The sequence below is a fragment of the Saimiri boliviensis genome, chromosome X, assembly GCF_048565385.1.
Source record: "Saimiri boliviensis isolate mSaiBol1 chromosome X, mSaiBol1.pri, whole genome shotgun sequence".
Lineage (NCBI taxonomy): Eukaryota > Metazoa > Chordata > Mammalia > Primates > Cebidae > Saimiri > Saimiri boliviensis.
Genome location: NC_133470.1, coordinates 104,593,148 through 104,616,281, shown reverse-complemented (window position 1 = coordinate 104,616,281; position 23,134 = coordinate 104,593,148). Strand labels below are relative to the sequence as shown.

At 36.8% G+C, this 23,134-nt stretch overlaps 1 protein-coding gene across 3 annotated transcripts in view; it reads right to left on the bottom strand.

Annotated features, from left to right (window-relative positions):
- MBNL3 (muscleblind like splicing regulator 3) overlaps positions 1 to 23,134 on the bottom strand; it is a 108,314-nt gene that overhangs the window by 51,821 nt on the left and 33,359 nt on the right. Inside the window, exon 2 of one of the 3 annotated variants that reach the window (XM_074392159.1) lies at positions 7,337 to 8,197. The exons of the other annotated variants lie outside the window; for them this stretch is intronic. Coding sequence (XP_074248260.1) covers positions 7,337 to 7,513 — 177 coding nt within the window. The 5' untranslated portion in view covers positions 7,514 to 8,197. The remainder of the gene's footprint in view (positions 1 to 7,336; positions 8,198 to 23,134) is intronic. 3 annotated transcript variants of the gene reach the window in all.

Genomic DNA, 23,134 nt, shown 5'->3' with positions numbered 1-23,134 from the left:
GTAACAAATGGAAAATAAGCATAGAAATAATTGCATATATATATATATATATAAACTATCTATGGGAGAGGGAAAACTAAAATATTAGTTTGGAGGTCAACTGATTAGGGAAAAAGAGATGAGGACAACAGTTCACTGTATACTCTATTATAGTTGAATTTAAACTTTTTTATTGAGTATAGCTCACAAATTATAAAACTCACCCTTTTAAAGTCTACACATCAGAGGTTTTTAAATATATTAATATACAAATTTGTGTAACTATCACCACTATCTAATTCCAGGACATTTTCATCACCCTTAAGAAAACTCTTGTGCCCATTAGCAGTTACTTCCCATATCCCTCACCCGTAATCCACCCACCTACTGCCCTTCACAAGATTCTGGCAACCACTAATCTGCTTTCTGTCTCTATGGATTCGCCAACTCTTGATGTTTCATATAAATGGAATCACACAATATGTGACCTTTTGTGTCTGGCTTCTTTCACTTAACATCATGTTTTTAAGGTTCATCCATGCTGTAGCATGGATCAGTACTTTGTTCCTTTTTGTGGCTAAGTAATATTCCATTGTGTATATATACCACATTTTGTTGATGCAGTCATCAGCTGATAACTGTTCTGCTAAATTTTCGATGTATGAAAATATCCATTCAAAAATTAAACACAAAACAGAAACAAAATGAACAAGCCATTCTCATAAAAAAATGAAAAAAATGGAAAAAATATCAAGCAAATAATGCATGAAAAATAATAATGCATCGAAAAGCTTCTTTGACATTTGCCAGGACTCACAGAGTCAATAGCAACTTATGTTCTCAACTAAAATTTATTACAGTATAAAATACAGAGGAAAAATAGCAGGAAAAATATATGTATCAAGAGGGTCAAGAGAAGCCCAACACAAGCTTCCAATGTCCTTCCTAGTTTGAAGCCACACTGAACACACAAAAACTCTCTAGTAGCAAACTACAGAGGCATGTATGGAATGTCTCACCCTGGGAAGCCCAGTTCTAGTCTCAAGGTCTGAGGCGCAGATGGGTCCTGGTCACATATGCAAAGCCTGCTACCAGCTGGCCATGGCAACTGTAATCCAGGACCCTTACAATGAATCAGTCATCAATCTTGATCTTGAGCAAAGCAACCCTGACAAGCTGTTATGGCATGGTCCATTGTTCCAGGTGTATATAACACAATAACCAATCAGTGACAAAATGAATGGTGGCCACATTCCCAGGGGATAGTTAAGGTTTCCCTTGGAGACAAACAAAGAGTAAGCCACCAAACCTGCTATGTTAACTCTTTCCTCACATGAGATTTCTTTACTGCTAATCCCTCACCATTGGCGTATGAACTGGAGTTGAGGTACAAGTCACAGAAAGAAGGGAGTGAAGAAAAGGGATTGGGCACCATTTGACTTTTACTTCACCTATAGACAGGAGTTATTTGTCTTCATGGCAATTATTCTCTTTTCCACTTAAAAATTATAAAGAAAAGACACCTCTGCTTTGTATGGGCTTGCTTTCCCCCGATTATGTCAACCTTTCCAGCTCTTGGAACAGAATCCAAAGTCCTCAGTATGATACACAGAGCCCCAAATGATCTCCCCACCCCTGGGACTTCCCTGCCCTCATTGCTCACTGCCCTCTCCCTTCATGGCTCTGCTCCAGCCACGCTGGTGACCTTGAGGTTCCTCACACACACCGGGCCCCTGCCCGCTTCAGGGCCTTGGCTATCGCCGTTCTCGTTGCCTGGAGTGTTCTTAGAAATACGCTTCACTGTTCCCTCATCTCCTGCATGCCTCTCCTCAAAGGTCACCCCACTGGAGGCCTCCTGGCCACTGTATCTAAAACAGCAGCCCCTGCCATTCTCTCTGCCCTTTCCTCTCACCTGACAATATATTGTTAACCTGAATATTTACTTATTTTTTACCTGCTCCTCCTCTAACTCCCAACGAGAATGTCTGCACCATGGAGGTAGGGACTGTTTCTGATTCACAGCTAAGTCCCAAGGCTGTGAACCAGAAGGGGACAGCTGTCACACTCTGGAGGAGTATATGATATGCATCCATATATCACACAACTTCTAGGACTTCTCACTCTCCAGTCTTCTGTCTTTCCGGTGGCTTGTTGCTGCTATTTTCTCTGTCATGCTCATTTCCCCTTGCTCCCTTTCTTGATTAAACGTAATTATAGAAGTGCATTACCCATCAATTCTAAGATGAACACTTGTTCACTTTTTAACATCTAGAACACTGGGATGCCCATTACAATCAATGGCATATTGTAGGGGATGATGAATAAATGGGGGAGATAGCTATCAGTTTTTACAAAAGAAAAACTGGTTATGTTATTGTAGAGAAACCCAGTAGACACCACCTTAACCAAGTGATTAAAGTTAACATAATGAATGATAAGAGCTATAAACATCATATACCCTCAGATGTCATGCACACCATTTCTGTGTGTGGATTTCTTTTTCTTTTTTTCTTTCTTTTTTCTTTTTTTTTTTTTTTTTTTTTTTTTTTTTTTTTTTTTTTTTTTTGGCCAAAACCACATGATCTCAGTCTAATCAGGAGAAAACATTCAACAAGCACAAAGAGAGATCTATTTTACAGAATAATTAACCAGTACTCATCCAAAGTGTCATATTCATGAAAGACAAGGAAAGACTGAGAAAGTGTCACAGGTTGGAGGAGACTAAGAAGGTATGAGGAATAAATGCCGTGTGGGACCCTAGATTTGATCCTAGAACAGAAAAATAACATTAGGAAGAAAACTGGTGACATTCAAATAAGGTCTCTAATTTACTTAAGTATCTTGTACCAGTGATAATTTCCTGGTTTTGATAACTGTGCTATGCATGCCATGTAAGTTGTTGACCTTAGGGGAATCTGCATACAGATAGGGATAACAAATATACAGAAGTTTCCTGCACTATTTTTGTAACTTTTTTATAAGCCTAAAATTATTAATATTTCAAAATAAAACATTTAAAATGCAAGGCTGAACTATCAATATATATTTGTTTGGGTACCATTAGGTTGGTGCAGAAGTAATTGTGGGTTTTGCCATTACCTTCATGGCAAAAAAAAAAAAAAAAAAAAAAAAAAAACACAATTACTTCTGCACCAACCTATAATTGTAATTCTATTTTCCTTTCAAAAGAGGTTTTTGAAATGTCCAAAATAGCACTGATTTTTACCAGTTAAAGATACTTCCTTTTAAAGATCAGCATCACAGAAAATAGAGATCCTTAAATAAAATGTTATTTTCCTTGACTCTCAGGGTGACAGGTGCTGCTTATGTATCTTTATAGTGCAGACAGACCTCTCTGATGGAGCTGATAAATAGTGCTAAGTCTTGCATAATCCAGTGACCCCTGGGATTGTGTTGCTAGGCGTCTAGTTTCTGTTAAACTTTCCCTTAGCAAATAGGGATGAGTAAGTATTCAGTCAAAAATAGTCAATTTTTAAACTAATGAAAACTGCTGTGACTAGTGGTGCTATTACAGAATATACTGGTAACTTGGGCCAGTGTGACCTGCAAGAGTAGATTCATATCCATATGCTAATACAACAGGCTTCACGTGTCACAATATTATTTTTTCTTGTGATCATATGTGATGTCTGAAGACATGGCATGTGACTGCTTTATGTGCATTTCTCACCCAGTTCCCATTTTTTTAGGAATGTATATAGGTTAGCTTGACTAACCTCTAACTATGCCTGCCATTATGGCCTTTACCAGGAAATTATTGGCACAAAACTACCCAAAGTAGTAAGAGGCATGAGCAGATGTGATGGGTGTTGATCTGTCATAATGAAATAATGACAACATTTATACCCTTCATGCATAAAAAGTTACTGATAAAACATTGCTTCAAGTATAGAGGAAAAGGTTCAAGACATCATGATATTGCTGAAGCAGAATAGCTTGGCTATAAAAATAATCACAAAGATTGATATAGTTTTTAAAATGATGATCCTTCATTAAATCCAAGGAGCATTCACTAAAAATACCAACCTAGATCAATGGCAAACTGTAATATCAAGAAATTGGCATAGCATGGATTAAGTGATACTTTGAAGAGAAATTTGGAAACAGATTATGCCAAGCCCACAAGGCAACTGAGTCAAAAGCAGCTGCATACCCACATGATATGAGACCATTCTATGTATCTAGAAATTAATCCATGGACTACACTAGATTTCCATTTGAAGATGGTGCTGCCTTCATCACTGAGCACTCAACATTCATGGATTGATAGGCACAACACTTCAGCGCAATTCACAATCAGCCATCCAATTTGCCCTTCTTATTTTCATAACATTCCCTCATTGTGAGGTGAACATAGAACATTGTATCTGTTGTACCTGTTATTAAGGCAGTAACCATCATCTGGTAGAGTAGCTAGTACTAATAGAATTCTTACACAACAAGAAAACCAAAACAAAACAAAAACAAAAGCAGCAGCCCAAAACGCACCAAAAGATTGTTTCAGTTATTTAATCACTCCTGAGAGAAGAAATAGTACAGACGAATTTCAACAGTGTTTCAATTATACGAACTCAAGAGAAGTAGGAAATGCTACAGTAACCACTGAGGTATGTTATTTGCGTATTACAGATATGACACTAGTACAATGCACATAGGTCAATTACCTTCAATTTAACTTTCATGCATGTCATGGATAAGAACTACAAAGCTCTTGTGCATACATGGAACTCTGATTAATGTGCTATCTGGTGAATTAAATAATTGTTTGAAAGGCTTTCTATATTTGAAATATTAAGGTTTTCACTAAAATATGAGAATGTAAGGATTATGTAAATCATCTTTACCCTGTGTGACTGGTCATCAGGATAGTAATATGATGCAAACATACTTTAAAAACACGGGCTACAGTGAGTAGACAACTTATTTAAATAATTATTAATATTCATTGGCTATTATATATTTTGTCTCTAAATTAAACACTTTCCAAACTTTAAAGTTGTAGGGCAATACTCATTTTGTAAACAGTTACCTTCCCTAGCACTTTTCTTCAAAATGTTTAGTTTATGGCACTCTTTTGCCTTTAAATGGAATTACTGACCTGAGTGTATTAGTGATTAGGAAGATTACACATTTCCTTCCACATTCTATGATGTTTGGAAAGACAGAATTTACAAAGCCTACAAGGAACTCTATATCAGTGTAACCATAAAAACAGTTATACTTAGCTTGAACAACTAATATCCCACAGCAACTAGATTTGGTCATGTATATTTGGAACATGAGTTTGTAATTTTCAATAATAAACCCTAACTAAATAGAGATGTATTAAGGAATGCCAACAACAAACACTTAGTTGATAGGAAGAAAACCTTTTATTTAATTCACTTCTATAGCAATATATGGTTTTCCATTTACACTAGCTCACTGCAATCTCCACAATAATCAAAGTATTAGATAGAGAAGATACTACCCATCTGTTAGAGATGAAATCACTCAAGGTTTGTGAGGTTAAGTTGCCTGAGGTCAGATACAGTAATGAGGCTGGGGCAGTACCCCAGATCTCCTGAAACAACACATGCAAAGTTCCTACTGCGGTTCCTAACTCTCTATATGGACTGAATGAAAGACGCCTCCTTTTTTCTCCCAACTAACTCAGCATTCTTTCAACTTCAAGGCACTGCCCAGTCCTGCAGCAGCAGATTTAAATAATACACAAAATAATTGTAGAAGAAACTTAAGTGGAACCGAAATGAAGAAAACAAAATAAGCTCTTTCGTCATAATGTCTACCACAAATAAAAGCAATTCCGAGATTTTCAATGGGAGAAATTACCTTTATCTTTACAATAACAAGTTTCCATTTTTAAATGGAATGGTCTGCAAGTTAAAAAAAAAATACCTAGTAATCACAAAATAAGTAAAAATAATTCCTTAAGTAGTACAGGTTGAGCATCTCTAATCTGAAAACCTGAAGTATAAAATGCTCCAAAAGCCTCAACTTTTTAAGTGCCAACATGATGTCACAGGGGTGGCTGAGATAGTGACTCTTTTGTTTTCTGAGAGTTGAATGTACACAACTTTGTTTCATGCACAAAATCACTTAACATATTGTATAAAATTATCTTCAGGCTATGTGTAAAAAGTATATACAAAATGTAAAAGAATTTCATGTTTAGGCTGGAGTCCCATCCTCAAGATATCTCTTTATGGATATGCAAATATTCCAAAATCCAAAACACTTTGTCTCAAGCATTTCAGATAAGAGATACTTAATCTGTATATCACTTAAGAAAATGTTTCCTGAGGAAACCATCACACGAAGGGATACATCTCTGTTAGCCAATGCAGCCATAAATAAAAATGTTAATGAGGTAAAACTGGTCATGATGAGCGTAAAATAATATCAAAAAACTGAAAATGTTCCTGTTAAGCTTAATTCATTTTGACAGATTTTGAAAAAAAATCTCAAATGCATTGTAGTAAATCTTATTAATTAAACTAGAAATCCATTATAATTTATTGCTTCTATGTTTTAATTTGTAGTTTTTATCCTTAATTTAAGGATAACTATGAATAAAACATGAAAATCAGTGCATTTTCTTTTTCTGCAATCATATATGTCCTATTCTACATAGTATCTCATCTGCCCTTATATTTTCTTTGTAATCTAGTAGATTATACTCAGCCTTGATGACCTTGGTAATAGGACTTTCCTTACAAAATCTACTCACAAATCTGAAATTGGTTAATCAGCTGTCCAGGAGAAAAATTAACTGAACCTAGTTTTGTAGCATATGTTTAAGTTAAAGGTTCAAAATATACTTTGAGACACTTCAAAATGCCATAATTTTCCTTCTGGAAACCTTATACTCTCTCACTCTGACTTATTTAATCTCTGAAAGCTGACTGGTCCCTGCCAAGTGCATTTTGGTACTATGGATAACAAGCTATGATTCAGTGAAGGGCTTCTCTAGGTTACGGAAGGATTACGATCACTATATTTAACATCTAAATCATATACAAAAAAATAAACAATAGCAAGACTACAATCCCTCACTCCTACAAAAATTCTTGAATTTTTATTCTTTAAGTGTATCTGTCTTGATAAGTGGTCTTCAGTGAAATGAGCTTTAGACTTAGCTTAGCTCTACAAGCACAAAGACTTAAGACATTTTGTCATTAAGACATTCCGACTTTAAGACCTTCTATCTTGACATTCTGTCTTTTAAAAAAATTATCATTTTCATGCTATTATTTTTACTCATTTCAAAGCACATCATATTTCAAAAACATAGAAATCAACAAATTTAAATTATGTGCATTCAGATGGGACTCACCTTTAGAGAATCAAAACAGGCCACCACACGACCATTTTCCACATGGCAAACTCTTGGTGGATGGGCAAACTTGCAATCTGCATCAGCTCGAAAGCAAGTTCCTCTCTGAAATTCTCTACAAACTTCTAAAGTCAGCCACTTGGTATCACGAATCAGGGCAACATTGACAGCCGTCATATTGAAAGCAAAATTAAAATCCAATGTACCCTCTTAAGTACAATATTATTGTCGACTGTTTAAGGATTAAAAATGAATTCAAACTTAGTGTGAAGAGCTAACAGGTGGTGTTGGTGAAACGTCTATTTGTTGGCACTTAGGTTTTCATTAAAGTTAAGTCTGGTCTAGTCAAACAAAAAGCCAATCATAAAAACTCTATCAGAATAACTAAAAATCAAATTAGAGACCAACTCCTAAGAAGCCAACTGTTTGTTCCTTTGCCGAATTTATGTGAAATAACCGGCAAACTTTCAAAAGAATTCTGTGCTCTGCAGTTGATGTTTTCAATTATTCTTGCAAAAAACATATGCTGCTGGCTGCCCTTCGATTTGTGGAATGGTCTCAGATCAGGAGGAGAAAAGTTTTTCTCCTTATTTATTAGCTATAAATAATAAGATTGGGAAGGATGTTAGAAACCCAAAAAAGTTTTGTTGCAAAATCAAGTGGAGGGGAAATAACTAAGAAAATTGAGAATCACAGAAAAAAGAAATGGACCAGCTGCTGACAGTAAACTACAAGCACACCAGGTTCGGCGGGGAGGTGGAGAGGGCAGGGAACGTTATGTTAGGGAGAGGGGTTTATACAGAGACAGCTCTAGAGTAGAATCCAAGCAGCAGAGTTTTCAGAAAAGGCACTTTTCAGAACCTGCAAGAAAAAAATAAATAAAATTAGCTAAAATAACACAATGCTTCCGTTTCAAACTCTAGATTTGGAAAAGAAGTAACTATATCCTATTTAAAATAGGAAGCATCTAGATACTGACAGTGCAACATAGTACAGTCAGCCGTTGTCAATAAAAAGGACATTTCCCAGTATAAAACTGTATAGTAAAAGCAAGCAGCTGCTTAGATTCACTGTTGTCGTACAAGATTGGGCAACAATCTCACATAAGGTGGAGTGGAGGATGGAAATGTAAAATGTGCTTCAGAAAGATCTGCACATGTACCCCAGAACGTAAAGTACAATTATATGTGTGTGTGTGTGTGTGTGTGTGTGTTTAAAAAAAAGAAGATACCCTAAGGGTGTATCATAATTATGTTGTATACATGGCATATCTATGGAATACCATGCAGCTGTTAAAATGAAAGAAACAGATATATGGGTTCTGATGTGTAGAGATCACCAAGATTTATCAAGTTCAAATAAATGCATATTGCATGTAATATATATGTGTTATGACTTATGGAAAAATCCATAAAACAATAATATATTTCCCTATGTGCATAGAGAGATGAATATCTGGAATAATTCATAGCAAGCTGACAATAATGGTTCACACAGTAGGATTAAGGGTGAGTCAAAGGGCTCTTTATTTGTATAAGTTATATTTTTTGCATAAAAATGTATTCAAGTCTCTATTTGATAAGAACCAATAACAAGTGGAAGTTATAAATAAGTAAAACTCAGTGAATAAAAAAAATTATTTGAAAAGATACTGGATGTTTTTTCTGTGTAGCCTCCTTAGTCTCTATGAAGGGAAACTGGAACAACTCAGAAAAAGATTTCAGCATGTACAAACAAGTGAGACAGAATGTGCTGTTTAAAGAAATAGATTAAATATTATGCAGCTTTATGGTTTGCAGTTTAACTCAGTGTGAACCAGCTACAACTTCTAATGACAGCTGAGAAGATACAGGAAAGGTTAATTTATTGGCACATGCCATAAACACATATTGAAATAGCACTAATTTGTAAAAGTGAGCTCTGAGTATTAGAAAAATCAACTGTCAGCTTTTTTGAAAAATGAGATTAAAGCTCTTAAAAATATTTCATTTAATTTTTTGGACAATATTTTCAACAACTTTACAAAATCTAAATTTTCTTTGTCTTTTCCATATTTTAGATGAAATTCAATATCACCTGACTTTTCAAATATCATTCAGAAATTAAGTACCTAGAAAATTCAAATAAGCTTCTCTACTCAAGAGCAAAACATGTTTTTCTCTGAGTCATTCTTCATGGAAATTGTTCTAAAATGTATTCATTTTATGTAACTTTGTCTTCTTAAAAAATATTGAACATAATTTGGATTCTAATTAAAGACTTGGAATCGTTAATGTATTAGAAGTATAACAGTTCTCCTCTTTCAGTGGCAGACTGTTAATTGTCACATCCACTGTCACTTCTCTGATTGTCACAATATCTACCACAGTGAATTTTCCATCTCGCTTCTGAAAAACCTAATAGCCAGTCATGAATGTTGAATAACAATTAGTTACCCACTGAATGAGGGGCCTATGGAACAAGATGCAGAGCTTTCTCACAGAAGTTCTAAGACTGCTCTTACTTCTTTGGGGGCCCTTCTGTATCAAGTTACATGCAGGGTCATGTTCTAGAGGGTTAAAGTTGCCAGCAAATGACTTCTAGAAAAATGCATTTTTAAAAGAACCTGATAGAGGAAATGCAGAACAAAATCACAATGTGATGACTACTTCACTCTCATTAATCTAACTATAACTTTAAAAGACAGAAAAAATGGAGAAATTGGAACCCTCATACATTGTGGCTGGGAATATGAAATAGTGCAATTTCTGTGGCAAACTGTCGGACAGTCCCTCACTTTCATGATTCAGTATATACCCAAAGTATCTGAAAACAAGGGATAAAGAAATCCTCCTACAAATCCTTCTACATGAATGTTCATAGCAACACTATTCACAATAGCCAAAAAGTAGAAATAACTTAAGCGTCATTAACAGATGATTGGATAAACAAAACGCAATATATCCACACAATGGAATGTTATTTGGCCATAAATAAGAATGAAGTACTGATGCATGCTAACAGAAGGATGAACCTTGAAAACATTATATTAAGTGAAAGAAACCTGTCACAAAAGGCCACATATTGTATGATTCCATTTATATGAAAAGTTCAGAGTAGCCAAATCTACAGAGACAGAAGGTAGATTAGTGGTTGCCAGGGGTTGGGAAAAGGGGATAAGGGTGAATGACTGCTTGATGGGTACAGGGTCTCCTTTGGGGGGGTGATGAAAATGTTCTGGAATTAGATACTGGTGATGATTGCATTATTTTTCAACTATCATAACTCATTCACTGAATTGTTCACTTTAAATAGATGAATTGGATGTATATGAATTACATCCAAATAAAGCTGTTATATATATATTTTAAAGTCTAAAGAGACATGACAACCAAATACAGCCTGACTAGTGATGGGATTAACTATCCCAAGCTTTCTGAATTTCTCCTTAGCCACAGATTTTTTCTCATTAGTGTTACTAAGTCGAATTTCAAGAGCAAATTCATTTCCACACTGTAACTGACTTAATGTATTATGAAAACCACTCTGAAAGAGTATGATATTCCAACTTAATCCCACAACTAAGTTACATAGTTTGCCTGAACACATTTGGAAGAAAAATGACTAAAAAGATCTATCTATATAAGATCTGCTCAAAACATAAACAGTGAGGGTCTGGAGAAAGATTTTTTCTACAGAGGTCCATCAAGTACAGAAAGATAATAAATAATACATGTGAATTCTGAAGTTTTACAAATGAAAAATGCAAACAAGAATCGGCTTCTGGCCATGTATTTTATGTAATATCAGAGATAGGGGAAGAAGGAATTTTCTTTTTTCTTTTTCTTTTTTAAAATTTTGGCCTGTAACCTTTGATGAAGCTCTGGCCAATTCTTCAAAGCAGTTCTATCCACCACATGTCTTCCTTCAGACTGGAACTATTTTAGGGGCTGACTCAGAAGAAACTAAGTGCAACACTTAACAGAGCTGGCACAAAGATGGGGAGAAGTTCTCTCATGCAGCTCTATTTGTCTGACTATGTATAAAAGACAGGGAGAAGGGCTGGTTTTCTCTGTATTCTTAAGATCAATTTTGTTTTGGGGATAATACAGCTTTATCTTCACGACCTTAGACTTAAGTAACAGGAATACAGTTCTGCTTCTTATGATTTATAGTCCTCTAAAATGGAACATGAAAAGTTACCATTTCTTAGTGCATTTATACTTTATTGTACTTGCAGTTTACAAATGCTTGTATTTCATTGATCTTTTGATTTCTCAAAAATATTCTAAAGCGTGAGTAATAACCCAAAACACTGATGACTGAAATCAAGCTCATAGAGGTTAAATTACTTATTTGAAGTTACAAAGCCTAGTGGTAGAGCCATGTCTCCAGGCAAGATCTTCTGACTCCAAATCTCATGCATAGATTCTAGCCCAGAAATTTCATAGATAGCATTGCTTATCTCTCTTGGGAATCTTAAACAAGGGAAACCTGTCATTTCTGTAGAGTACTTATGGTTCGTTCTCAGAATTACACTCATGCCTGATGTATCAACATTTTCATAATCTCCGTAAGTTGTACTCAATCAACATTTATCCAGCATCTACTGTGTGCCAAGCATTGTTCTAGGTACTGAACAAGATTGATAAGGTCCTTGCTCTCGTGGAACATGCTATGCTCCTTTAAATAAAGAAGTAACTTGATGTACAAGGAAGTAAAATGAATATTAGAATTTATAAAGAGCTGGAAGTAAACACTAGGAATTCTGTCTTCAGCACAAACCTCTAACTCACCATGAATGATACACCAGGCACCATGACTTAAGAATACGCTTAAACACACACTCAAATACTGCTACATAGAAGTCATCAAGAGGAATATCTTAAAATTATACTATGACTTATTGCTCTCCAGATTCCTCTTAGAGAGGGCAACTACTGTTCTCATCTTACAGATGGGGAAATGAGGGTGGAGAAAGTTGAGTAATTTAACTTGCACAACTTCATGAAGCTGGCAGGTGACCAAGCCATGGTTCAAACTCAGGCAGCCTGACTCCAGAGTTCCTTCCCCCACTTAACCATGCCACAATACTGTGTTACTCTTACAGCATCTATTATATTCTTTCTCATGCTTGCTGGCTGGGACCCTTGACCTTCCTCTCTTATTAGATTTAAATGTCTTAAGAATAGAGATCATGTCTTCCTCTGCTTTGCTGGCTCTATATTGTCATTGGGGGTTAGGGTAGCATTCCCCAGGATTTTTACTTTGAAAACTATAAGATTAAACGGTAATTTAACATTAACCCTTCTGTTGTATGACACCAGAAAAGAGTTTTGTCAGTTGGGCATCCTCGAGGCTAGAGCTTTGGCCACCTGTTAGTTTTGAATCAATCAAACCTGTGAAGTTGAATATTTTCTCACAATTCTAGCCTTCAAATTGGGATGACAATATCTAGGATTCTTCATATATAGTGAATTCAATCTCCACAAAGAATGACCTATTCTGGTCCATTTGATAGCAACAAGATCTTATAAAAATATTAAATTCCCAGATGATTTCTGTTTGTGTTCTTGGATAGAAGGTTCATCTTTGACATTTTTTTGCTTAATAATAGGTATGGTGAAACTGAACTGGTAGTGGGAGTAAGGGTGGGGGAGATTTCACTCTGATCCATAGGAAGAAACCATTCCTAAGTATTCTTCCATGAAAATAAAATAGTTAATTTTGACATTTTTTAAATGATATAGTTTAAAGGTTTAATGGAAAAAGAAATAGGTGAATAAATAAGTGAAAGGATGACTCAGTTTCAGTTTAAAGGATTCTTTCTTCCCATCAAAGCCACTCATTTTCATTTCCTCAGAGGGCTTTTTATTTTCCCTTTGTTTTAAATTTTACTTTAAGTTCTGGGGTACATGTGCAGAGCATGCAGGTTTGTTACATAGGTATACACGTGCATTGGCGGTTTACTGCATCCATCACCCTGTCATCTACATTAGGCATTTCTCCTAATGTTATCCCTCCCCAATCCCCCCACCCCCTGCTATCCTTCCCCACCCCCAGTCCCCAACAATGTGTGATGTTACCCTCCCTGTGTCCGTGTGCACTCATTGTTCAACACCCACTTATGAGTGAGGTCGTGTGGTATTTGTTTGTCTGTTCTTGTGTCAGTTTGCTGAGGATGATGGTTTCCATGTTCATCCATGTCCCTGCAAAGGATATGACCTCATCCTTTTTCATGGCTGCATAGTATTCCATGGTGCATATGTACCATAGTTTCCTTATCCATTCTATCCTTGATGAGCATTTTGGTTGGTTCCAAGTCTCTTCTATTGTAAACAGTGCTGCAATAAACACATATGTGCATGTGTCTTTATAATAGAATATTTTCTAGTCCTTTGGGTATATACCAGTAACAGGCTTATTGGGTCAAATGGTATTTCTATTTCTAGATCTTTGAGGAACCACCACACTGTCTTCCACAATGGTTGAACTAATTTACATTCCCACCAACAGTGTAAAAGCATTCTTATTTCTCCACATCCTCTCCAGCATCTGTTGTTTTGTGAATTTTTAATGATCGCCATTCTAACTGGTGTGAGATGGTACCTCAATGTGATTTTGATTTGCATTTCTCTAATGACCAATGATGAGGAGCTTTTTTTCATATGTTGGATGGCTACATAAATGTCTTCTTTTGAAAAGTGTCTGTTCATATCCTTTGCCTGCTTTTTGATGGGGTTGTTTTTCCTGTAAATTTATTTAAGTTACTTGTAGATTCTGGATATTAACCCTTTGTCACATGGTAGATTGCAAAAATTTTTGCCCATTCTCTTGGCTGCTGGTTCACTCTAATGATAGTTTCTTTTGCTGTACAGAAGCTCTTAAGTTTAATTAGATATCATTTGCCTATTTTGGCTTTTGTTGCCATTGCTTTTGGTGTTATAGTCATGAAGTCATTGCCTATGCCTATGTCCTGAATGGTATGGCCTAGATATTATTCTAAGTTTCTGTGGTGTTAGGTCTTATGTTTAAATCTTTAATCCATCTGGAGTTAATTTTTGTATAACATGTAAGAAAGGGATCCAGTTTCAGCCTGCTGCATATGGCTAGCCAGTTCTCCCACCACCATTTATTAAATAGGGAATCCTTTCCCCATTGCTTGTTTTTGTCAGGTTTGTCAAAGATCAGATGGTTGTAGATATGTGGCGTTACTTCTGAGGCCTCTGTTCTGTTCCATTGGTCTATATCTGTTTTGGTACCAGTACCATGCTGCTTTGATTACTGTAGCTTTGCAGTATAGTTTGAAGTCAGGTAGCATGCTGCCTTCAGCTTTATGGGTTTTTTTTGTTTGTTTGTTTGTTTTTCCTTAGGATTGTCTTGGCTATGTGGGCTCTCTTTTGGGTCCATATGAAGTTTAAGGTGGTTTTTCCAAGTCTGTGAAGAAAGTCAGTGGTAGCTTGATGTGGATAGCACTGAATCTATAAATTACTTACGGCAGTATGGCCATTTTCATGATATTGATTCTTCCTAAAAAGCTGAATAAATATTTAATAATAGCTTTTGGGGTGTGTGTGTGTGTGTGTGTGTGTGTGTGTGTGTGTGTATGTTCAATCAAATCTTATCAATGAATATTTCGGCCACCAAAATTTAATTTGATTCAATTCAATATGTACTTTGAGAGAACCATATACACTTCCTTTTTTCTTTTTCTTATTGACACAGAGTTTCCCTCTGTTGGCCATGCTGGAATGTAACGGCACAATCTCGGTTCATTGCAACCTCCTCCTCCCAGGCTCAAGCAGTTCTCATGCCTCAGTCTCCTGAGTACCTGGGATTACAGACATGTGTCTCCATGCCCAGATAATTTTTGTATTTTTAGTAAAGATGGGGTTTTGCCATGTTGGCTAGACTGGCCTGGAACTCCTGGCCTCAAGTGACCTGCCCACCTCAGTCTCCCAAAGTGCTGGGATGACAGGCGTGAGCCACCGTGCCCATCTGCATGAACACTTTCAAACCACTGGGGTGCTGGTTAAAGAGCTATAGCAGGAATTTACAGGATGCCACTATAGCCAAAACATTATTCAAATTTAGTTCCTGGTATGAGCTTATTCTTAGCAGAATGTAACTGGAAAAAACCATCCCAGTTGAAAGTTTTGACTTTTAACTGATGCTCCTCTATGAGAATCCTATACAAGACTCAACATAAGGAAAATGTAAAAACTTTTATTTTAAAATTATATACAGAACAGATTCTCTATGAAGTACAACCTTTGGGGAAACAGTACTGTAGTTTCCATTATTTTTGAGGATTTACATTTTTTTCTCATGGAAGTTATCTTGGAAGTAAAACAAGAGAAGAAAGACATGTTTTCTTCTAATTTAATAGAAATAGTAACTTATAATAGAGCTGTTTGCAAGGCCACTACCCGCAGGTACTTTTGCCTCAGTTTTCCTATACTTTCCTTGTTTCCTACTTTCTTTTACCTTCCCTCCACAAAACAGCACATAACAGAAACACTGCCAGTGCCTGGTCCAGAATATCACAAAGATATTTGGCACCTAAACCAATCACTGAAGAGGTCTTCCTATAAATGCATTTATCAACCCCTGAATAAACAATGAAAACAATGTTTTCCTTCTTTCTTTCCATTTTAAGCTTTCCTTACATCTGTATTACTTCTGAATTTCTTGTGGCCATTTATTTTGGCTCTACAAATATATAACACACCTGCCATACACTGCTTGAATTGGATGGCTGACAAGATTTAAAAGCCTTCAAGTTTTCAAATTTGCTTCAAGTTCTGTTTCCCTCACGTGTTTTGGTTAGTGGTCCAGTGCCACACATTCTTTAAGGAATATAAGAGGTGCTCAGCACTGCAAATGGAAACCACGATTTCACAGGCATCTTAAAGAAAACCAAGTCTTCTCTCCAGAAAAAAAAAAAAAAAAGGTCATAAAAATAAGGATATTTTGCCTATGTACAGAACTTTTTCATTAACTTTTTTTAAAGCTTTGCTGTATTTTTGGGAAAAGCACAGTATCTCGGCCAGAATGCACCATTCCTCATGGTACAGTCCTTCATGGCTTCCCTTGGCTAGGAGAGGGAGTTTTCTAGCCCCTTGCACTTCCTTGGTGAGGCAATACCCCACCCTGCTTTGGCTCACCCTCTATGGACTGTACCCACTGTTTAACCAGTCCCAGTGAAATGAGCCAGTTACCTCAGTTGGATATGCAGAAATCACCTGCCTTCTGCATTGATCTTGGTGAGAGCTGCAGACTGGAGCTGTTCCTATTCAGTCATCTTGGTCCACACCCAGAATCTGCCATTTAAATATGTTAAACTAGCCCAATTTAATATAAAACAACTGAAAACTTGGATGGTAAACATAGTTGTTATTAAATTACACTAGTTAAGTGCTTGCTTATGTGCATGTGACAGAAATCCCAATGCCATTAAAAGGTCTTCTTTCACCAAAAACTGGATTTCAACTTGAAGGCAACAGGAATTTGATACATTTGGCAATTCCAGTCCTATAATGCTCAAGCATTTGAGATAAATAAAACACAAAATGGGTCCCAAGACTGATTCCATTTAATATATGCAGAGTGATTTTGCTGATGATTAACTCAGCAGATGTTTATCAAGCACCCACTATGATCCAGGCCCTGATCTAGGTACTGGGGAAACAAAAGTGAACAAGACAAAGGCCCTGTCCTTTGACTTTTACATTTAAGTGGGTGGTAGCAGGGGAGGATTGGCCAGAGAGGCAGAAAATACAAAAAGAAACATATCCATCATTCATTTTATCCAATCAACAAATATTTAATATCAAGGTAAGTAAAACCTTTAAAAACGTTCATATAGGAAAATACCAATCAACAAACATGTTTTGTACACCAACTATCTGCACAGAACTGTATCATGTGCTTCTTGGGAATTAGAAGAACCTTAAGGTGCTGCCTCTGCACTCAAGAAGCCCCTAATTTAGTTGTGGAGGTGAGAACAACATATATGATATGTCTGCAAACAATGCAGACAATTAAGAACAAAATTTGGTAACATTAACAACAAATGTGATGACAGTTCTAAGAACAGAGCATCACTGAAGTCTAGAGTAGTCAAAGGAGTTTTCAAGAACAAAGGGATCTGGGCCTTACAGAATGAGAAGGATCTAGGTGAAGGCAAGAGGGGCAGATAGTATTTCTGAAAAGGGGAACAGCATGAATAAAGGCTGGAAGATCAAATCGGGCACCTGGTGATGAGCATACACGGGCTGGTTAGGATGGTACGTTTATACTAGGGAAGAAAAAGTATAGGTGGTTTCTGAAGAACCTGGAAAGCAACCCAAAAAGTATATATTTGTTATAGAAGGAGGAGCCTCTCTCCCAAACTTGAAGCAGAGTAGAATCTTAGAGACCATAAATGTAGACTGTTGAAAATGATCTGCTCCTGGAAAATTGTTTTACTTAAGGAACCCACAGCACAGAGTTAGAGTAAAGTTCATGCATTTAACATACTGTGGAAGAACAAAAGGTGAAGCGAAAGTAGATAAAGGTCAGAGTGTTTTTCTCCATTTTACAGGCTCCATGAGGCCAAGACAGAGTAATTCAGGACCGGCCGACATAAAAAGGTTGGGAAACAGAAAATTACAGCTTCTTGTTTGCATTTTGCTACCTACCCATCATTTATCAATGACCCCAGTCATTAAGGACACATAGCTGCATTCCTATTTGCTGAACTGACTCAAACACTTTTCAATCTTTATCTCTATAATAGAAATTCCTCTTAAAAATGTAGTTGTACTTTCAACTGGGATGGTTTTTTCCAGTTACATTTTGCTAAAGAATAAGCTCATACCAGGAACCTAAATTTAAATATAATGTTTTGGCTATAGTGGCATCCTGTAAATTCCTGCTATAGCTCTTTAACCAGCACCCCAGTGGTTTGAAAGTGTTCATGCAGATGGGCACGGTGGCTCACGCCTGTCATCCCAGCACTTGGTAGTCTGAGGTGGGCAGGTCACTTGAGGCCAGGAGTTCCAGACCAGCATAACCAACATGGCAAAACTCCATCTTTACTAAAAATACAAAAATTATCTGGGCATGGAGACACATGTCTGTAATCCCACGTACTCGGGAGGCTGAGGCATGAGAACTGCTTGAGCCTGGGAGGAGGAGGTTGCAATGAACCGAGATTGCGCCGTTACATTCCAGCATGGCCAACAGAGGGAAACTCTGTGTCAATAAGAAAAAGAAAAAAGGAAGTGTATATGGTTCTCTCAAAGTACATATTGAATTGAATCAAATTAAATTTTGGTGGCCAAAATATTCATTGATAAGATTTGGTTGACCATTCACATTCACACACACACACACACACACACACACACACACACACTAAAAGCTATCACTAAATGTTTATTCATCCTTTAAATACTTATTACACAGCCCAAGTAATTTTGTAGTCAAACATGAGGGACACATAGGGATGATTATTTGGCAGAGAAGTAAACTAAGGTAGCATCTATGTGATTTAATGTTGTAAAGAGATTCACTACCATACCTAATAGGCATCCAGTGAGGTCTTCCTTACCTGAATTCATCACTGGTATTATAGCCAATAAATTCAGATTCTCAATATCCAGACTAAGTACTCTATCCTTATGAGGAGCACTTATAAAACTAGTAAAAAGGCAGAGAAAAGGCTTTGTGGCTGAAAATGTTGGCAGAGTCCCAAATGTACCCTAATTTCAAAGACCAATGCCAAACCCTCCAGTAGCCTTGAAGTGAGTTTCCTGGGAAAGTGAATTTTCTAGGAAAGTGTACACAAGAGCTCTAACCCTTTGTGTCTGAACTTACTGTTTCTAGAGGCATTATTTCACATTCATATCACAAACATGACTGAAATACATACCTACAAAAAAATTGCCTAGAGTTCATTGGAAAGTTGGCTGCTTTAGTAAAAAGTTATAAGTAGGCCGGGCACGGTGGCTCAAGCCTGTAATCCCAGCACTTTGGGAGGCCGAGGCGGGTGGATCACGAGGTCAAGAGATCGAGACCATCCTGGTCAACATGGTGAAACCCCGTCTCTACTAAAAATACAAAAAAGTAGCTGGGCATGGTGGTGCGTGCCTGTAGTCCCAGCTACTCAGGAGGCTGAGGCAGGAGAATTGCCTGAACCCAGGAGGCGGAGGTTGCGGTGAGCTGAGATCGCGCCATTGCACTCCAGCCTGGGTAACAACAGCGAAACTCCGTCTCAAAAAAAAAAAAAAAAAAGTTATGAGTAAAATGCTGGAAGCACAGACAGGATAGAATCTTAAGGTCTACATTTCCCAATCTTTACACAGGCCTAAGGGTATCCTTTAAAAGTTACTAAAATAAAAAAAATTCATTTTTCTCTTGATATTCCAAAGTGATTTATGCTTGACTAAAAATGATGAGCCTTTCTTTATGGAAAAATTTAGAGAAACTGTAAAATAGGCTTGCTATTAAACATGTTTTAATTGAATGTTGAACAAGTAGTGAATGCCCTTGTTAATACTAAAGACAAGTGTGTAAATATATTACAGTCATTATAAAGTCATCTTCCTGGCCCAGATAAAATAGTTCTCTTCAGTCTCCCAAGGTCCATCTCAATAAATCTGCAAAGAAAGATTATAGAACTGCCAAAGTAGAGGGGGGCTGGAAAGGAGATTGGTTTAATTATACCATAAGATTGGAAAGCAACACTTTACCCCCATAATCTAATACTCATCTTCCATAAAAACAATGCTATGATACCTATCAGTTTCAACTCTGATTTGCCTCAATAAATGGGGAAACAATTTCTGTGCTGACTTTTGCAAGGCATGTGTTTTAGATCCAAGTTTTGGGTATAAACAATCAAGTATATATCAAATATGAAAATATTCCAAATAAAATGAGCTCATAATAGAGCTATCAAAGCCAGTGAGGGCAAAGTAACCTGCTGATTACTTCAACCTTAAACAGAGGCCCAGAAGGGTTCATTTACTTGGTTAAGATGCCTAAAATTCTTAGTGTGCACACAAAGAGCTCATGCTGTAATTTCATCTTATCTGATATCTTGCCAATCTGTGATCAGAATGGGTAGGCAGAGTCCCAGAAGTTTAACCCAATTGTCATTAGTTTATTTTGACAGCTCATATTCATGTTGGAACTTAACTCCTGGCTATGGAGGCATTTTCACAATACTGAAAACCGGAAGGGCACTTTCTGTAGCTTTAAATCCCTGGAGAAAGGTAATCCCTTGCTTCTGAGGTTATAAAGATTCATTGACCTCTGTGGGCCCATGTCTTCCATTAATTTCAACACAACTGCTGTGACACCCTTGTTCAGTTTCAGAAAACAACATCTTTGTACTTGTGGTTTTGTTTCCATTGCCTCTCTATTATCAGTTGTCCAAACTTTGGTTTCAGCTTTTCTATCATACTCTACCTGATCCTCTCTACTTTCTAAAACCTGTTAGAATCAGATTTAGTTTATCTGTTTGTAACCATCCGACCCTCCTGGCCACAGTCTATTGCAAGCCTAAACTTGTAAGATCTGGCACATTTCTTCTGTTAAACAAATATTTGGTTTTCTCTCTTTTTCCTGTTTCTACCTCTGTGAGCCCATTTCTCCTGTTATCATCTCGTCTGGATAAACTGTGTCCATACAAAATATTGTCTATATTAATTTCTAATCAACTGCGATACTGGGAATTGTATTAAGAATTCTAAGAGTGTGTTTAGGGTTCACAAAATAACCACTAGAAAACAATGAGGAAGATACATTTGCTTTGCTGAGCATACTATATGATGTATTCTAAAGCCAATATCTGTGTTATTAACTAATAGATGTTTCTATCTTCCAAGGTCAATCTATTGATTATTAAGTCATAGATATTAATAACAGTTAACATGTATGGAGCTCTTATTCTGTGCCAGACACTGTACTAGGCATTTTACATTCACTTTCTCATTTAATCATCCCCAATATCCTATGAGGTACAAACTTTTTAAAATGTTAAAATTTCTTTTAAAAACAAAATCAGTCTTTCACAAATTTCAATTCTAGACTTCCCACCAAGTCATTGTATTGAGTTTTTCAATATTTAAAGTTCTTAGAAATCATAACAGTCATAAACACCAATAAAAAATCTCCAAGTTCTCATTCCCCCTCCCCCAGATTCCTGAAATTACAATAAGAAAGCTTACTACTTCCTACCCAGGGAACCCAGAGCATCCTGAATTGCTTATAATTTGGAAGGTGTATGTTTTCATACATATCTGGCAAGTAAGTTAGAAACTGCTTGACACATTGGGTTTAAAATCATCATTCAAAAGAACATGTGGTTCAGAAGTCTGGCATCCAGCTGGCAGAATGGAAGCATAAAAGCCCTTGAGCACAGTAGATCCTTCCCCCAATAATAAATATTTTTCTGCCTTAACATGGCTATCCAAATCAAAGTGAAATCTCTAAACCAAGATTTGGAAATTATGAAAAAAACTACAAAACTATAATATTACAACAAGAATGTCAGTACCTTCACAAATTCAACTCTGTTGCTAACTTATAAACTTACTGTATCAAAATCTGGATCATGCAAGTCATAAAAAGAAGGCAAAATATTTTTTTCTTTTTTTTAAATTATTACATTTTAGGTTTTGGGGTACATGTGAAGAACATGCAAGATTGTTGCATAGGTACACACATGGCAGTGTGATTTGCTGCCTTCCTCCCCATCACCTATATCTGGCATTTCTCCCCATGCTATCTCTCCCCAACTCCCCAGCCCCCACTGTCCCTCCCTTATTTCCCCCTGACAGACCCCAATATCATGCTGAATGGGCAAAAACTGGAAGTATTCCCTTTCAAATCTGGCACTAGACAAGGATGCCCTCTCTCACCACTCCTATTCAATATAGTATTGGAAGTTCTAGCCAGAGCAATCAGGCAAGAAAAAGAAATAAAGGGTATTCAATTAGGAAAGGAGGAAGTCAAATTGTCTCTATTTGCAGACGACATGATTGTATATTTAGAAGACCCCATCATCTCAGCCCAAAATCTCCTGAAACTGATAAGCAACTTCAGCAAAGTCTCAGGATATAAAATCAATGTGCAAAAATCACAAGCATTCCTATACACCACCAACAGACTTAAAGAGAGCCCAATCAAGAACAAAGTGCCATTCACAATAGCTACCAAGAGAATAAAATACCTAGGAATACAGCTAACAAAGAAGATAAAGGACCTCTTCAAGGAGAACTACAAACCACTGCTCAACGAAATAAGAGAGGACACAAACAGATGGAGAAACATTCCACGCTCATGGTTAGGAAGTATCAATATCGTGAAAATGGCCATACTGCCCGAAGTAATATACAGATTCAATGCTATCCCCATCAAGCTACCAATGACCTTCTTCACATAACTGGAAAAAACCACCTTAAACTTCATAGGGAACCAAAAGAGAGACCGCATAGCCAAGTCAATTCTAAGCAAAAAGAACAAAGCTGGAGGCATCACACTACCAGACTTCAAGCTATACTACAAGACTACAGTAATCAAAACAGCACAGTACTGGTACAAAAACAGAGATATGGACCGATGGAACAGAACAGAGGCCTCAGAGGCAATGCCACACATCTACAACCATCTGATCTTTGACAAACCTGACAAAAACAAGCAATGGGGAAAGGATTCCCTGTTTAATAAATGGTGTTGGGAAAACTGGTGAGCCATGTGCAGAAAGCTGAAACTGGACCCCTTCCTGACACCTTACACTAAAATTAACTCCAGATGGATTAAAGACTT